We start from the raw sequence: 16,889 nt of genomic DNA, 5'->3' as shown, positions 1-16,889 counted from the left end.
CCATACAGTCCCAGGGAACCCAGCTCCCGCCTTCCGAGGTCAGACGCTCTGTCCACACAGCTCCAGCGAGCCCAAATCCCACCCTCCAAGGTCAGACGCCCCGTCCACACAGCTCCAGCAAGCAAGGCGCCTGCTCCTAGAGCTCAGAGGTTCCATCCAGACAGCCCTGGCAGGCCGGGCTCCCTCACCGGACGACCAAGGCCCCGTCTGCAGAGCCATAGCGAGCCTGACTCCCACTCCTCCTGCCCCCAAAGTCAGAGGCTCGGTCCACACAGGCCCAGGGAGCCTGGCTCCACCCTCCAAGGGAGGAGGCTCCATCCACACAACCCTAGCGAACGCAGCTCCTGCTGAGATCAGAGGCCCCGTCCACACAGCCAGAGCTAGCCCCGCTCCTGCCCACTGGGGTCAGAGTCACGTCCTCACAGCACCAGCGAGCCCGGCTCTACCCACCCCACCCGAGGTCGGAGGCTCCGTATACATGCCCCAGCGAGCCCAGCTCCTGTCCCTTGACGACAGAGGCCCCGTCCACACAGCCCTAGTGAACCCGGCTCCTGCCTCCCCCCAACCCTGAGGTCAGAGGCCCCGTCCACTCACCCCACCGATCCCAGCTCCCACGTACCAAGGTCAGAAGCCTGTCCACACAGCCTCAGCAAGCCTGCTACCACCCACGGAGGTCAGAGGCCCTGTCCACACAGCTCCAGCGATCCCGAACCCCCACTCCCGGAGGTCACAGACGCCGTCCACACAGCCCCAGCGGGCCGGGCTCCCACCCGCCAAGGTCAAAAGCCCCATCCACGCAGCCTCCGTGAGCCCGGCTCCCCAAAGTCAGAGGCCCCATCCACATGCCTCATTAAGCCCGGCTTCCGTCCCTCGACAACAGAGTCCCCGTTCACACGGACCCAGGGAGCCTGGCTTCCGCCTAACGATGTCAGAGGTCCCGTCCACACATCCTCAGCAAGCCCGTCTCCTGTCAAGCAAAGACCAAGGCCCCATCCACACAACCCCAGTGAGCCCGGCTCTGGTCCACCGAGGTCAGAGGTCCCGTCCATACACCCCCAGGGAGCCCGGCTCCCACCTTGCCAGCTCAGTAGCCCCTGTCCGCACAGATCCAGTCCGCACACATCCAGTGAGCCCCGCCCCCACCCCTGGATGTCAGAGGTTCCGTCCACACAGCCCCAGAAAGCCTGGCTCCTGTCACCTGACGACAGAAACCAGGTCCACACATCCCCAGCAAGTGCAGCTCCCGCCCTCTGAGGCCCGAGGTCCCATCCACACAGCCCCAGAGAGCCCGGCTCCCGCCCCCCGGCGTCAGAGGCCCGGTCCACAGAGCCCGAGGGAGAGCCCGGCCCCTGCCCCCGAGCTCAGAGGCCCGGTCCACAAGCCCCCGCGAGCCCGGCTCTCGCCGGGCGTCCGGGCAGCACGGCGGTCGCAGGAGGCTGTCAGGGCACCTGCGACGCCCGGAGCACCCCGGAGGCACCAGGCGGGCGCGCAATACCTGCGGGTCCGACTGCTGGTCAGCGGACCAAAAGCTCAAGGAACACGTTCCGCAAAGACGCAGCGGCCCCGCCACAGGCTCCGGGCGGCGGAGAGCGAAGGTTCCAAAGCTTCTCCTTCCGCCGCCCGCGCAGCCGAGTAGCGGCTTTTCTAGGAAGGCGGTCCCGGCCTCTCTAGGATTGCGGCCGCCCTTCTCGCTAGTGCGCCTGGAGGACCCCCGCCGCCTCCCCGCCGCCTCCCCGCGCTCGCGCGTCCGGAGGACCAGAGCTTGCCCCTCAGCTCTGTAAACCGTGTCAATTAAAAACAAGATGGGGGGCACCTGGGCGGCTCAGTCGGTCCACCGTCTGCCTTTGGCTCAGGTCATGATCCCAGGGTCCTCAGATCAAGCCCCGCATCCGGCTCCCTGCTCAGCGGGGAGTCTGCTTCTCCCTCTGCCTCTCCCCCTGCTTGTGCTCTTTCTCTGTCAAATTAATTTTAAAACAACAAGAACAAAACCCCCACAAGATGGCAAAGGCAAACCCGAGTCTCTCTTTTTAGGATACTCTCAGGTTGCTGGTTAGATGAGTGAACAATTACAATCTAGCAAGCAGCACAAATTCTTAAAATTTAAATATGCGGATTAGGGCGCTTGGGTGGCTCAGTGGGTTAAGCCAGTGCCTTCGGCTCAGGTCATGGTCCCAGGGTCCTGGGATGGAGTCCCGCATTGGGCTCTCCGCTCAGCGGGGAGCCTGCTTCCCTTCCTCTCTCTCTGCCTCCCTCTCTCTACTTGTGATCTCTCTCTGTCAAATAAATAAACAAGATCTTTAAAATAAATAAATATGCGGATTATACATGCACAATAAAAATTAAAATTGCACAGAAACTGTAAAATGAAATGTGCCCCATCCCCAAAGCTAACCAATGTTAATGGTTGTTGGTTAATGGTATTCTGTGTATGTTTTCCCAGGACACTACCAGTCACAGAGTAGCATTTAATAAACATTTGTTTAGTGAATATGTAAGCTATTTATTTTAAAACACTTATGGGTTCACATGAATTTGCTCCTTAGCCTTTTCCGTTAAGATAGTTTGGATCTTTCCATATCAGCTTATTTTTTAACTGCCTAATAGTTTCCATTGTATGGATGCACCCCAATTTACCTAACTGTCCCTATTATTGTATAGTACGTGTGTACGTGCTGTTTAGTTGTTGTATAGTATGTGTGTATATATGTATATATGTGTATTGTATAAGTAACGCTGCAGAGAACGTTTAATATCTTCATGTATTTTTGTAATTCCAGCTTAAATACTACATATTGGAATTGATCTGTCAAAGAGCATGTGCATTTAAAATTTTATATACAGCTCCCCTATTAATTTTTAAGGGTACTGCTGTTTGTTTAAAAGTAAGAGAATCTAATTGAAAAATCCAGGAAAATGTGAGCATGGCTGTTCACAAAATTAGAATTATAAATGACCAATTCACATGCAAGTATATGTTCAACTTTGATAGCAAAACTATTATTTTTTCAAGATCCTACTTATTTGAGAGAGAGAGAGAGCAGGAGCAGAGAAAGGAGTAGAGGGAGAGGGAGCAGACTCCCTGCTGAGCAGAGCACCAGACATGGAGCTCAATCCCAGGACCCTGGGAGCATGACCTGAGCCAAAGGCAGACACTTAACTGACTGAGCCACCTAGGAGCCCCAGAAGTATTATTTTAAAACCACTTTAAAAGAGGACTCATCTCATATGCACCAGATTGTCAAATTTGCAAAAGAATAATTTTCATGTTTGATGTGGGTATGAAAAAGTGGGCATTTTCACAGACTGCTAACAGAAGGCACAGGTTAGTATAACCTTTCTGGAGGGCAATTTAGCAAATGAATCCAAAGCCTTAGAAAATGTGCCTACCGCATAGTCCCATTTATTCTAGTTTTAGGAAATGAGTGAAGGAAAAGAGTTCTACAAAGTGAGCAAAGCTCTTATGTCCGAGAATGTTCACTGGAATGTTTGTGGTGACAAACCATAAATGACTAACAATGGGAACATACACCATAGAATCATCTCCGCGACGCCTGGGAGGCTCAGTCAGTTGTGCAACTGTCTTCGGCTCAGGCCATCTCAGGGTCCTGAGATCGAGTCCTGCACCTGCTCCCTGCTCAGCCGGCAATCTGCTTCTCCCCCTCCTGCTGCTTGTACTCTTTTCCGCGCTCGCTCTGATCAATGAAATCTTAAAAAAAATTTTTTAATTAAATGATCTCCCATGAACACTTTTAGTTATTTGAGTGTCTTGATCAGGGACTTTTTTTTTAAATTGTTAGCAAGGTTCAGAAACCCAATCAAATGGACTTAAATGTTTAGCAAAAGCAAACTTGTTTGCTTTTGGTGTTCCTTGGACTCCCAGGACCAGCTGGGAGTGTGGCCGACCTCAGGAGCTGAGGGCCCGAGTTGCTTCTCCTGAGTCTATCTGGGCCTTCATGGGTTCCGGCTTCAGGACTTGCTACTTCATTACTTCTCACTGGGCTGCTTTGTTTCCGTTTGGTTTTTATGTGACCACAAAAATGGTTCCAGCTCTAGATTAGTTTCTTGTTCAAATGTTTAATAGAGACCAACCAGAGTCTGTGACCCAGTATCAAACTTCTAGGGGTATCCAAATGACCATGCTCAGCTTAGGCGATCCTCACCCGAGTCCAATCGTCAATGGTCAGAGAAGGATCACATGGCAACTGCCCACCCAGATCATGGCAGAACTGGTCTAGAATGGACTGAGCAGACAGGCAAATGGACTGTCCTTCTCTTTTACGAGTCAAAACTGTTCATGAAATCCAGTAGAAAAGTGTTTTTGTGCATAAAAAAGATCAGTATCTCAAAATACATTATTAAGGGAGTCTATCTAGACCACGATGCAGAATGATTGGCTTTCTTTACATTTTTCAAGGTTTTTTACAAAATATATGAATTTCTATCACAAATTTAATTTATATATTAACTTATTAAGAATTTATGAAGATAGGGGCGCCTGGGTGGCTCAGTGGTTAAAGGCTCTGCCTTCGGCTCAGGTCATGACCTCGGGGTCCTGGGATCGAGCCCCACATCGGGCTCTCTGCTCAGCAGGGAGCCCGCTTCCCCCTCTCTCTCTGCCTGCCTCTCTATTTGTGATCTCTGTCAAATAAATAAATAAATAAAATCTTAAAAAAAATTTATGAAGATAAACCATGGACAATTATATTAAAAATTAAGCAGAAATCATCAGTATTTACTAATCACCATTTGAATGTGTGTGTGTGTGTGTGTGTGTACATTAAACAGTGATGATTTCTGACAGGTGAAAATTTAGGGTGCTTTATTTTTCTGTTTTTCCATACTACATTATAATGGCACACTTACTAATAACTTGTTTTTTAAACAGAAAGTGAGCAGGAAATGAAGACATACAAGGACCATCTTTTCTGAACATTACAGGATATTATCCCAGCAGAAAAGCCGATCAGTAAGATACCTTGTGATACAGCTCATCCCTCCCGGGTTGCTGCCCTCTCAACAGACTTTTGGCTTTCCTTCTAGAGCATCTAACATGGGTTGCATCACAAGCAAAACCTTCGTCAAGATCTGCTATAACATTTAGCCCTTTGCTCAATGTTCCTATAACCTTCAAGAATAGAGAAGAAGAGCATGTTATTAAACTATACCCATATCCACGGGCACCTGGCTCTTGATTTCAGCTCAGCTCATGATCTCCGGGTCCTGGACGTGGAGCCTGTTCGAGATTCTCTTGCCCCCTCTCCTTCTTCCCTTCCCTGCCCCCATGCTCACATTCAAAAAAATTAAAAAATAAAATAGACCTATATCCAACACTTACATTCAAGTGGCTATGACTATGCCCCCAGGGTACTGATGAGACCACCACTGACTTTGGGACTGTGTGAGGGATTAGGTTGGTTAATTGGTTGGTGTCCATGAATTTGGAACACTTATAATGCACGTACTACAGAATCATCATAAAGAAAGCTAAATTTTCCAGGTATTTAAGATTATATCACTCTCGGGAGCCTGGGTGGCTCAGTTGGTTAAGCAACTGCCTTCGGCTCAGGTCATAATCCCAGAGTCCCGGGATCGAGTCCCACATCGGGCTTCCTGCTCCACGGGAAGTCTGCTTCTCCCTCTAACCTTCTCCCCTCTTATGCTCTCTCACTCTCTCTCAAATAAATAAATAAAATCTTTAAAAAAAAGAGCGTGTATCACTCTCATACTTTAGCTCTTGTCACTGTCATTGCTTTTTCATGAGAATAATAAAGACATTTTTTGTTCTTTATTCTTTGTTCCCTTCTTAAAGGAACAGAATCAAACAGATTTGAACTATGATACAGAGCTGAGTGCCTAGGTATGACCTCGGCACAGCTGTCAAAACACTTGGGGAGAAAATCCCTCATATCCACTTAACTTTACCCATCAAGGCAGTATGAAAGACAGCTTTACGACTTCCTAAGGAATCGAACATTACTGTTTCCATGGAGTCTTCAAAATTGCCTCAAGAAGTTGCCCTGCTTCTCCCCCATATTGGTCCTCCTCCAGGAAATGGCATCAACGGTGGGAGTCGGTCAGACTGCCCACAGCCAGATGCAGTTGGGAAGTGGGTCAAGACTGCAAAGTGCCTGTTCGGCCTTCATGTTTGCCTTCTTCTTAGTGACAGAAGCTTAGATTCCGGCTGGGCACTCCACAGACCACAAGACACTCTCCAGATTCCCTTTCCCAAGTTTTAGTCTGCAGCGTATGTGCTGAACTGACTTCTAGGAGGCTGTGCACGGAGAGCTGGCTGAACTGGGAGGAATTTTTTTCCTTCTGCCTCTGTCTGCATTTTGCATGTGATGGCTGGAGCTTCAGCAGCCACCGAGGATCATGTGACAACCTCAGGACGGGTGGTGTGCACTAGGAGGTTAACAGAAAAGCAGAGACAGGGTCCCTAGTGGTGTCACGGAACCACTTTATCAGTCCTGGACAGCTTGTCACTGGATTTTTCTGAGAGAAAAACAAGCTTTTGTGAAGTCACTCCTCCCTTGTTTCTAAACTATATGCAGCTGAACCAAATCCTCAGCAATACCCGAGGGTTCATTCCCAAAGGAGACTGTGACACTCTTCCCAGACACAATACCCTAGACAGCTACTCACAATCAGCAAGCAATGACTGTTCAAGGGCGGACTCCCCTAAGCTTAGTGTTCTTCATCATTACCATGACACTTTGATATTCACAGTATAAATATCATGATCTCCTCCTAGCTGACTTTATTATTTGACTTCCAAAGAATTCCAGAACAAGAAACATTTAAAAATCATATTATCGGGGGCATCTGGGTGGCTCAGTCAGTTAAGCATCTGATTCTTGACTTTGGTTCAGGTCATGAATGCAGGGTCCTAGGATCAAGCCCAGTGTCAGGCTCTGTGCTCAGCAGAGAATCTGCTCTCTCCCTTTCCCTCTGCCCTCCCCCCGACTCATGCTCTCTCTCTCAAATAAATAAATAAAATCTTTACAAAATAAATAAAAAATAAAATTGCATTATCAGCCTTAAAGGAAAAAAGTCTAATTTCTTTCCCCACTTACTAAACAGTGTCTGTGCCGGAGCCACTAACCTGGCCCTGGAGTTACCGAGCAAGACAGCTGCTGCCTGATTTAACTCAACACTGCTCGTTCAAATGACTTACGAAATCTCTCCCATACTTTAAATAAAATCTGGATTTCTAACTCCAATCAGTGAGGTATTGTGACAAGAATGGGGTGGGAACTGGTCGAATTAAATTTTCTTTGCTTTCTAAAACGCTTCTGCTGACTGGGGTGGGGGAAGGTGGGGGGATGCATGCAGGGGTGGTTAGTAAAGCCAGTGGGGGAAATGCCAACCTTAACCTGCACTTTAAGATCCCTGTGAGAGTGGGGTATTTCCAAACATCTTTAGTTTTACGTTATAGCTGTTGCTGTAGCAGACGCAAACGTTATCGACCTGCTCTTGCTCCGTTCAAGCCTATAAATCCCTGGGTACTTGGCTGACTCACTGCTGACTCCAAAGCCTCACCCATCATGAGGGTCTCTACTACATGGAGGTGTGCAATCGTACATTCACCAAGTTAAAGGCTCAGAGAAGTCCCGCAGTGAAGAATGCTGCTCCGCTTATTCCCATAGTCCCACCAAGGGTCAAATCATCGTGCTCTGCAGCTGAGCACACGTGAAGGGGCAGAGGCTCCTGCTTGGCCCCTGGAGTTCTCGGAGGCTCGAACCGGCTGGAGTGACTCTTCCTAAAGTGCTGCTTCTTGTCAACGTGCTGTCCCTGATGTTCCGGCAGAGAGGATGCGCCATCAAGGCGGACTGTGTTTGTGGTGACATCTCTGATGCTGAAAAAGCCCCGACCTCTGCCTGAAGGCTTCGCCACACTCGCTACACTCATAGGGCTTTTCTTCGTTGTGGATTCGCACGTGCTGGGCCAGGTGGGAGTTCAGTCGGAAGGCTTTCCGGCATATGGCGCACTTGAAAGGCTTTTCTCCGGTGTGAATCCTGTGATGGCGGATGAGGTCTGAGGTCAAACTGAAGGCTTTCCCGCACTCGTTACAGCGATGGCTTCCGGAGTGGCTGTGGATTCTCTGGTGGTGCGTGAGGAAGAGGGCCTGACTGAAGGTCTTCCCACACTCCTTGCACTCACAGGGCTCCTCCTGGCTGTGAATTCTCTGGTGCCGGTTGAGGTGGGAGCTGCGCCGGAAGTTCTTCCCACAATGGATGCACAGGTAAGGTTTCTCTCCAGTGTGGATCCTGAGGTGTTCCGAAAGGCCTGCGTTCTGGCTAAACACCTTTCCACACTCTTTGCACCGATAAGGCTTCTCGCCAAGATGGATTTTCTGGTGTCTGACAAGGTGGGAACTTCTCTGAAAGGCTTTCCCACACTCGTGACACTGATGACCCTTCTCTCTTGAGCAGACTTTCTGATGTGCCCCAGGCCTGGGACTCTGACAAGCCTCAGAGCCACAGAGCTTTCCTTTTGCGTGCGTCCCTTCGTGTCGAACCAGGTCTGAGCTCTGGGTGAAGCCCTCCCCGCATTCTGAGCATCTACACTCAGTCTTCTCCGTGGGCCTGACCTGCTGCTGTTCCAAGTTAGGGTCCTCAGGACCAGGTGCTACAAGTTCAGACACTTTCCCAGATGATTCCACTCCTCCACGAGGGTCTGTCTGTGCAACCGTCTTCCCATTCTCAGTCTTTGTTCCCTCACCTGAAACACGAAATACATACCACCAATTACTTGCTTTTTGATGCTTAGGGAAGGGAATCTGCCTTTAGGAGGAATAAATTTAAATCAAGCCGTGTGTGCCAAGTGGAAATGCTGCGGAAGCACAGAACAGATATGCAGTGGCCCACAAGAAACCGTGAGCAGTGGTTGCTCGGGGGAGGACGGTGACTGTTTGAGGAAGCGGCTTATCTTAAACAGTTTGAACTTGATCTTATGACATACATACAGCACACAAAGTTAGCAGGCAAGCAAACGGTCTCAAAGGGCATGGCTGTACATTCTTTTTTTTTTTTTTTTTAAAGATTTTATTTATTATTTACTTGACAGAGAGATCAGGCAGTAGGCAGAGAGGCAGGCAGAGAGAGAGGAAGGGAAGCAGACTCCCTGCTGAGCAGAGAGCCCGACGTGGGACTCGATCCCAGAACCCTGAGATCATGACCAGAGCCAAAGGCAGAGGCTTAACCCACTGAGCCACTCAGGCGCCCCAACGGCTGTACATTCTTGAAAACGGTTTGGGAGCGCCTGGGTGCACATCTTCCTGCAGCCGCCCACAGGGTGGAAGGGCTTAAAGGAAGAGAGAGCCTTTTCCAACGATGATCTAATGACATATACAACTAAAAAAAGGGGGCGGCTCTGAAACCCAAAAATGACCTGAACTTTGAGTGTAAAACAGCATTTTCAACAGACCCAGAGGATCAAGTGTCAAGGATCTACTATGACCACATTTCCTTGTTGTACTTAAAACATATGCTCATCATGGGGCGCCTGGGGGGCTCAGTCCATTAAGCATCTGCCTTCAGCTCAGGTCATGATCTCAGGTCCTGGAATCGAGCCCCTCATCGGGCTCCTGCTCAGCAGGGAGCCTGCTTCCCCTGCTCCTCACCCCGCTCATGCTCTCGTGCTTTCTCTCTCAAATACATAAAAATCTTAAAAATATATATATAAGGGACAGAAACAAGAAAGAGGGATTTAAGCAACAATGAAAATACTGTACAGGAAGAAACGAATCTAGGTCACATTTAGAAACAAAAGACAGTAATAATACTACAGTAACTTGAAGGAGACAAGAAAAAATGAGGACTGGTGCACGTGGCTGGGGTTCTCTGCCTTGGGTGAGACACTAGAAGTCCTTGTCTAGTCACCCCGTTGTAAAAGGAAGGAGGAGGACACGAAGGACAGTATGGGAGAAGCTTTTGGTTTCAGCTGAACAGAAACGCCAAGGGAAGGACGGGGGGAAGCGTTTGGGCTGATGGGAATCTTCCAGATCTGGACTGTGGTGATTAGACAACTGAGTTTTTGTCATATTTGTGAAAACTCACTGACCAGGACACTCACAGAGTGAATTCTACCGAGTGTAGATTAGGCCTCAATAAACCCAACCGAAGACAAACACAAAAGCTGTGCCTCCGCAGGGGACGCCGAAGCGCACCGGCACAAGAGGGAGGACACCACTGTTCCTTACCCTTCTCTTCTCTGGGCCCCGGCACGTCCCGCTGGGCCTGGACCTGCGGCTCCCGCACCTCTGCCACAGGGGCCGCTGCCTCCTCTGCAAGCACCTTCTGCTTCTTTGCCTGGTCTGGGCCCTAGGGACAGTTATGTAGGGTCAGTTAGGGACCTGAGGGCTTAGGAGGAAACTTTCAGGAAACACTTCCCTGTGAGAAAGGAGCAAAGAGGAACCCGAGGGGGCATGAGCACATTCAGTTCCTCACAGCGGACAGTGGGAAAGGCTGAACTACAGCACGAGTAGCCAGACTGGAAAGAAATGGAACTACAGCTTAGCAGTTCTCCTGCTGCTGAACTCATGCCCCTGCTCTGGCCCAAGGTCTCAGGTCCTGCTTCTCTGCAAAAGAGCCCTATCCGCTCCTTACCGCACGCTGTCCGGCTTTCCCGAGCTCCGACTGCAGGTGCTCCAGCATGACTACCACCTCGTCCCCGCTCTCCGGGCGGCGCTCCCGCACCCGGGCCTGCAGCTCCTCGGGCAGGATGGTCAGGAACTGCTCCAGCACCAGCAGCTCCACGATCTGCTCCTTGCTGCGCATCTCCGGCCGCAGCCAGCGGCAGCAGAGCTCCCGCAGCCGGCTCAGCGCCTCGCGGGGCCCTGTGGTCTCTTCGTACCGCAACTGCCTGAACTGTTTGCACAGCGGTTCTTGTCCAAGGCCTGAGCTCTCTCCCTGTAGCCTGAACCCCTGCTCCCAAGCAGAGCAGCGATCCTCCTTTCCGGTCCGTGGCTGCTCCTTCTTCAGATTCAGAGGAGCTGGGGAATGGGCACTCGCCAGCGCCATCGCCATCCCCAACATCGGCCTGCCTCCGCTCTGCCCCAGAGAGCTTCCTTTTCGCTGTCTCCTTCTGCCAATGTGAAAACAAGAATCACGGGGGCGCCTGGGTGTCTCACTATTAAGTGTCTGCCTTCGGCTCAGGTCATGCACCAGGGGTCCTGGGACAGAACCCGGCATCAGGCTCACTGCTTGGCAGGAAGCCTGCTTCTCCCTCTCCCACTCCCGGTCCCCCTACTTGTGTTCCCTCTCTCGCTGTGTCTCTCTCTGGCAAATAAATAAATAAAATCTTAAAAACAAACAAACAAACAAGAATCACAGAAACAGGTGGCTCAATTGGTGCAGCATCTGCCCACGGCTCAGGTCATGATCCCAGGGTCCTGGGATCAAGCCTGCATCAGGCTCCCTGCTCAGTGGGGTTGGCCTCTCCTCCGCCCTCTGTCCCCATCCCCCGTTGTGCACCCCACCCCAAATGAATAAATACATACATCTTTAAAAAAAGAAAAGATCACAGGAGCAGCAGTGCTAACAGCAACAACAGCAATACACCTTTGCTGTACTCCCACAATTCCAATGATTAGTATTAACCCCTTTCTCTCGGAAACAACCCTTCCTAAAAACGGAATAGACGTACAAAATGAGAAAACTCTGTTCCACACAAGATTGCCAGCTGACAGAGCAGGAATAACAAATCTGAAAAATCATGATTGTTCAGCTTGAGGAAATAATGGATTGAATCAAGGACCACAAATGGGGGGACACCTGGGTGGCTCAGTCAGTTAAGCATCTGCCTTCGGCTCAGGTCATGATCCCAGGGTCCTGGGATCGAGTCCCGCATCAGGCTCCTTGCTCAGCTGGGAGCCTGCTTTTCCCTCTGCCAGCCACTCTGCCTGCTTGTGCTCTCTGTCTCTCTCTCCCTCTGACAAACAAATAAATAAATAAAATCTTAAAAAAAAAAAAAAGAAAGAAAAAAGGACCACAAATGGGTAAAGTCTCAGCAAAGGAGCGGGGAAAAAGGACATTCTCAGTCTCAAAGAATCACCACATGATTGCTTATTAATGACAAAAGAAACAATGGAGACATCCCACAGCCACAAACTTAAATGCTCAGTCAAGCCCAGCAACACCAACAGTCAGACAACCAACCTGTGCCTTCTCGCTTACGCATTTTTAAAATTTTTTTAAAAGATTTTATTGATTTATTTGACAGAGAGAGCTCACAAGCAGACAGAGAGAGAGGAGGGAAGCAGGCTCCCTGCCGAGCAGAGAGCCGGATGGGGGGCTCGATCCCAGGACCCTGGGATCATGACCTGAGCCGAAGGCAGAGGCTTTAACCCACTGAGCCACCCAGGCGCCCCTTGCTTATGCATTTTAAATAAATGTTTCACATGAATCTAATAACAAGGAGACTTTCAGATAAATCCTGAATGCAGCTCATCTACAAAAGTCGATTTCACAAAAATAAAAAGAGGCCTTGTTCTAGATTAAACAGACACCTAAATGAATTGTGAAAATTGGCTCTTGGGTTTAAAAACATTATAAAACCTGGTTGGGCTCCAAATACAGCTTACTGTTACACAGTCCTGGATGTGGACATGGTAACTCTCAACTGATATATATATTATATACATATATATATTTTTTTGGTCAAAAAATGGACTTAAAATATAAAGTGTTAAATCTTACTGTTCTTAATAGAAATAAAAAAGTCAAAGGAAGTGATGTTTATTAGCCAGAAATAAAAGTTTGGTATTGCAACGATTAATTTTATGTGAAAACTTGAATGGATCATGGGGTGCCTAGATATTTGATCAAACACTATTCTGGAGGACGCCTGGGTGGCTCAGTTGGTTAAGCGGCTGCCTTCGGCTCAGGTCATGATCCCAGCATCCTGGGATCGAGTCCCACATCGGGCTCCTTGCTCAGCAGGGAGCCTGCTTCTCCCTCTGCCTCTGCTGCCACTCTGCCTGCCTATGCTCTCTCTCTCTCTCTGGCAAATAAATAAATAAAATCTTTAAAAAAAAAAAAACAACACTATTCTGGGGGTTTCTGTGAGGGTGTTTGGGGATGAAAGGAACATTTACATCAGTGGACTGAGTGAAACAGATGCCCTCTAAAATGTAGGTGGGCTTCATCTAATCAGTTGAAGGTCACAATAGAACAAAAAGGCTGACTCTTCCCCAAGTAAGAGAATTCTCCCTGGTTGACCGCCTTCACACAGGACACTGGCTTTTTTCTGGCCTCCAGACTCAAATGGAAACATCGGCTCTTCCTGGATCTCAAGCCTGCTGGCCTTCCCACTTCCTACGGTAACTGTGCCATTGGATCCTCCGGTTCTCAGGCCTTTGGACTCAGAACAGAACTAAACCATCGGCTCTCCTGGGTCTCCAGCTCACTGACTCACCCTACAGATCTTGGGGACTTGCCAGTCTCTGTAATTTCATGATCCAATTCCTTATAATTAATCTGTCTCTATGTGTCTATGTATTTCCTATTGGTTCTGCTTCTCTGGAGAACTCAAATACAGATATATAACACAGGTTGCTAACTTAGTGGTGGTCATTTCTATGACAGGATTAAACACACCAAACACAATATATAATAAATAGTATAATAAATGACCCTCCCAGCCTGCTTTCATATCTTATGCATCAGATCATTCAAGATCTATTGATTCTGCCTAAATAACTCTCAAATCTATTCTCTCCTCTTCATCCCCCTTGCCACCATCTCCTCTGATCCAGACTACTGTGACTGATCTTTCTGATTCACCAGTCTATTTCCCACACTGCAAACAGTGATATTTCTAAAGCGGAGAAAGGGCTGTATCTCTGCTGTGCATTTACTGCATTAAGTAATTCATCACTACCCTTAGTATCAAGTTAAAGACATCTAATATGGCTTAAAATTTTATGATCTAATGAACTTTCAGTTCCTCAAATTCACGATAATCTCTCCTCTTCCTGGTCCTTCCACATCAAACACTCTTTAAGTCCCCAATTTTTTTTTTCTCATTAGTGCCCATATACCCTTCATGTCTCAGCATAATAAAACAATAAGGCATCACAACTGTTTTATGTAGTTTGAGTATTAATGCATTTAATCTTCACACAACTGTATCAAGACACAGCTGTCAGGACGCCTGGGTAGCTCAGTAGGTTAAGCCGCTGCCTTGGGCTCAGGTCATGATTCCAGGGTCGTGGGATCGAGTCCCGCCCGCATCGGGCTCCTTGCTGGGCAGGGAGCCTGCTTCTCTCTCCGCCTTTGCCTACTTGTGCGCTAGTGCGCGCCCACACGCTCTCTCTCTGACAAATAAATAAAATCTTAACCGGAAAAAAAAAAAAAAGACACAGGTGCCAATGTCACTGCACAGGGGACACTGAGCCATGGAGCGTTTAATAACTTACACAAGACCCCAAAGCTCAACCTCAGATCTTTCCTCCAAGAGCTCTTAAACCCTTGGACTTAACTTTGCCTTCTCTCTCTCTCTCATAATCGACATCTGATCCAACAGCAACGCCTGCTGGCTCCACCTTCCAGGTAGATCATTAATCTGACAGCGACTAACCACGTCTACAGTAATCCAAGTTCAAGGCATCCTCATCTCCTACTGAAGTACCGGTGATAGTTTCACTTGATTCTGTTCTTGCGGCCCCGGGGTCTAACCTTATCGTGAGTTCCCAGCTACAGATGCTTTAAAACCTAAGTCAGAACATGTTTTCCCTCTGCTTAAAATCCTCCAAAAATTCTTCACACCGAGAAACGACCAAATGACTTACACAACACAACGCCCACTTCTACACACAACCTCTCCATACCTTCCTCTCCACACCCCGCCCCGCTCACTGCGTCGGGTCTACATTCCCGGTCTCCGTGCAGCATACTCCTTAGAAAGCCAAGCAAGCTCGGAGGCCTTTGCACTGGCTGTCCCCTCGGCCTGAAAGCGCGTGCCCCCAAAGGCCACACAGGTCTTTTCACGTCCTTCAGGTTTCTGCTCAAGCACTACCCTCTAAGGTTGACTTTCAACACGTGTCTAAAACTGCGTTCAATGGACGAAACAATTGCTGCTTAAGTTGTGCCCAGGGGAGCCGATCCGCAGCTTCGGGACGCCCCAGGCCCCCGCCCCGGCCTGCGGGCCCTCTGTCGCGGAAGGCTCCTCTGCACCCAGGGCACCAGCTGCTTCCCAGCCCGGGGCTACAAGACCTTCCCAGTCGGAGCGCAGTCAGCACACACGCAGCACCCACCCGCAGGGGCGGCCGGGGACGCTCCAGCAAGGTCCGAGGTCCTCACCCTGCACCAACCCCGCTCCCCAGCTCACCGTCGCCTCCGCTCTAGGCATGCGGGAGGACCACGGCTCGATGGTGTCCTGCTTCCGGCGCGCGAAGCGGGGCGGAGTTCCGCCCACTCGCGGCGCGCAGGTGCGTGCGCCGGCGGTTCTCCACCGCGAAGTTCATTTTATTAGAGTGAAAACGGGCCAGTTCGGTTTCGTGTTACCGCGAAGAACTGGCATTTCTACTTTGCCCCTTCACAGATTAAATACAGACACATACTTTTCCATTTCTCCCCAATTTAGAAAGTCGTTAAACACAATGACAACAGTGTCAATTTATTGCTTTTTAAAATTTTTTTCGTAGTATCAAAGAATTGAATATTAAATTGAACAATGAAACATGTTTGGATTGAAAGATTTAAGGTAATGAAAATTAAGTATATTACTATAAAAGCATAATCAGTCATACTTTGCAGTGAATGTAGTTTTCAGGGGGAAAAAAGCGTCAAGATAGCACTTTACCAAAATAATTCTACAGAAGAAAAGAGAAATATCCCCTCTTGTTCATCCTACCAAAAACTGTTGTTTATGGTCTTTGAGTAAAATAAATCCTTTTAAAAAATCTAAACAAACTAATGTTTAAATAGTTGAGAGTTTTGAAAAATCATTAAATATATGAATTGTTTTATGAAAGGTAATTTATTCAGTGTTTTCAGCATTGCAATTATCACAACAAAAGAAAAAAAACACGTTTCATTAGGACAAGGAGAGTTAACCTTTCTCCTTGGGTGGCAGGAGCTTCGAAGTATATTTCAGAAGTAGCAATTAAATAAATTCACCTTAAAACTTCCTTAGGCAAACAAATGTAGTCAACGCAAATACTTTACTAATTAGAAGTTAACAGTTTTCTTGCACAGAAAGCTCATATGTCTGATTTTTTTTTCTTTCTAAAGAAGGGCTTATAAATTTTTTAAAAATTATGTGAAGGATAAATAAAATTTAAAAAGGAAATAAATATATCTTAATTTACTGCCCCTTTCAAACTCTCTACCATGGCAGGCTTCTTAAACATCACTCATAGTATCAAGGCTTAGATTATTGGCATTGTATTGAATAACCCATGAAAATCAAAATGTAGTTTACCAAGGTTTTTTAAAAAAATTCAAGGTCTGCATTTTTAAAAAAGATTTTATTTATTTATTAGACAGAGATCACAAGTAGGCAGAGAGGCAGGCAGAGAGAGAGAGAGGAGGAAGCAGACTGCCTGTTGAGCAGAGAGCCCTATGTGGGGCTCCATCCCAGGACCCTGGGATCATGACTGGAGCCAAAGGCAGAGGCTTTAACCCACTGAGCCACCCAGGCGCCCCAAGGTCTGCATTTTTAATTTAAGTAGTCTGGGTCTTTTGGAAGGGGTAGAGGTTGATGAGAATGAATAAAAATGCTATCTTAGGGGGCACCTGGGTGGCTCAGAGGGTTAAAGCCTCTGCCTTCGGTTCAGGTCATGATCCCAAGGTGCTGGGATCGAGCCCCGCATCGGGCTCTCTCCTTGGTGGGGAGCCTGCTTCCTCCTCTCTCTCTCTCTGCCTGCCTCTCTGCCTACTTGTCGA

General features: G+C 48.4%; 2 protein-coding genes across 4 annotated transcripts in view; both read right to left on the bottom strand.

Moving 5' to 3' along the window:
• The window catches only part of PGBD1 (piggyBac transposable element derived 1), a 30,782-nt gene extending 20,467 nt beyond the window's left edge, over positions 1 to 10,315 (bottom strand). The window contains exon 1 of one of the 2 annotated variants that reach the window (XM_046004742.1): positions 10,202 to 10,315. The gene's annotated coding sequence lies outside the window, so the exon portion shown is untranslated. Of the gene's footprint in view, positions 1 to 1,495; positions 1,599 to 10,201 lie in introns of those variants that run through there. The other variant, XM_046004741.1, reaches the window with a different exon arrangement.
• Positions 6,979 to 15,348, bottom strand: ZSCAN26 (zinc finger and SCAN domain containing 26). Of its 2 annotated transcripts, none has more exons than XM_046004755.1 (4): positions 15,331 to 15,348; positions 10,608 to 11,085; positions 10,202 to 10,322; positions 6,979 to 8,721 (listed from the first exon to the last, which is right to left on the bottom strand). In XM_046004755.1, exons 2-4 carry the CDS (start codon positions 11,034 to 11,036, stop codon positions 7,820 to 7,822), a joined length of 1,452 nt encoding a protein of 483 aa, XP_045860711.1. In that variant the 5' UTR covers positions 11,037 to 11,085; positions 15,331 to 15,348; the 3' UTR covers positions 6,979 to 7,819. The 2 variants fall into 2 exon arrangements, with proteins under 2 accessions (XP_045860711.1, XP_045860710.1); XM_046004754.1 differs by lacking the exon at positions 15,331 to 15,348 and adding an exon at positions 15,257 to 15,322.
• Between the last annotated feature and the right edge of the window lie 1,541 nt (positions 15,349 to 16,889).

The sequence above is a fragment of the Meles meles genome, chromosome 5 (genome assembly GCF_922984935.1).
Source record: "Meles meles chromosome 5, mMelMel3.1 paternal haplotype, whole genome shotgun sequence".
NCBI classification, from domain to species: Eukaryota; Metazoa; Chordata; class Mammalia; order Carnivora; family Mustelidae; genus Meles; species Meles meles.
This window is presented reverse-complemented; position numbering and strand designations above follow the sequence as displayed.

Excerpts from the sequence above, each read along its gene's own strand:
- ZSCAN26 (XM_046004755.1), bottom strand. The coding sequence starts at position 11,036 with ATGTTGGGGATGGCGATGGCGCTGGCGAGTGCCCATTCCCCAGCTCCT. Across the intron at positions 10,323-10,607 it reads GGAAAGCCGGACAGCGTGCG|GGCCCAGACCAGGCAAAGAA; the intron begins GTAAGGAGCGGA and ends AACTGTCCCTAG. Across the intron at positions 8,722-10,201 it reads GGGGCCCAGAGAAGAGAAGG|GTGAGGGAACAAAGACTGAG; the intron begins GTAAGGAACAGT and ends TTCGTGTTTCAG.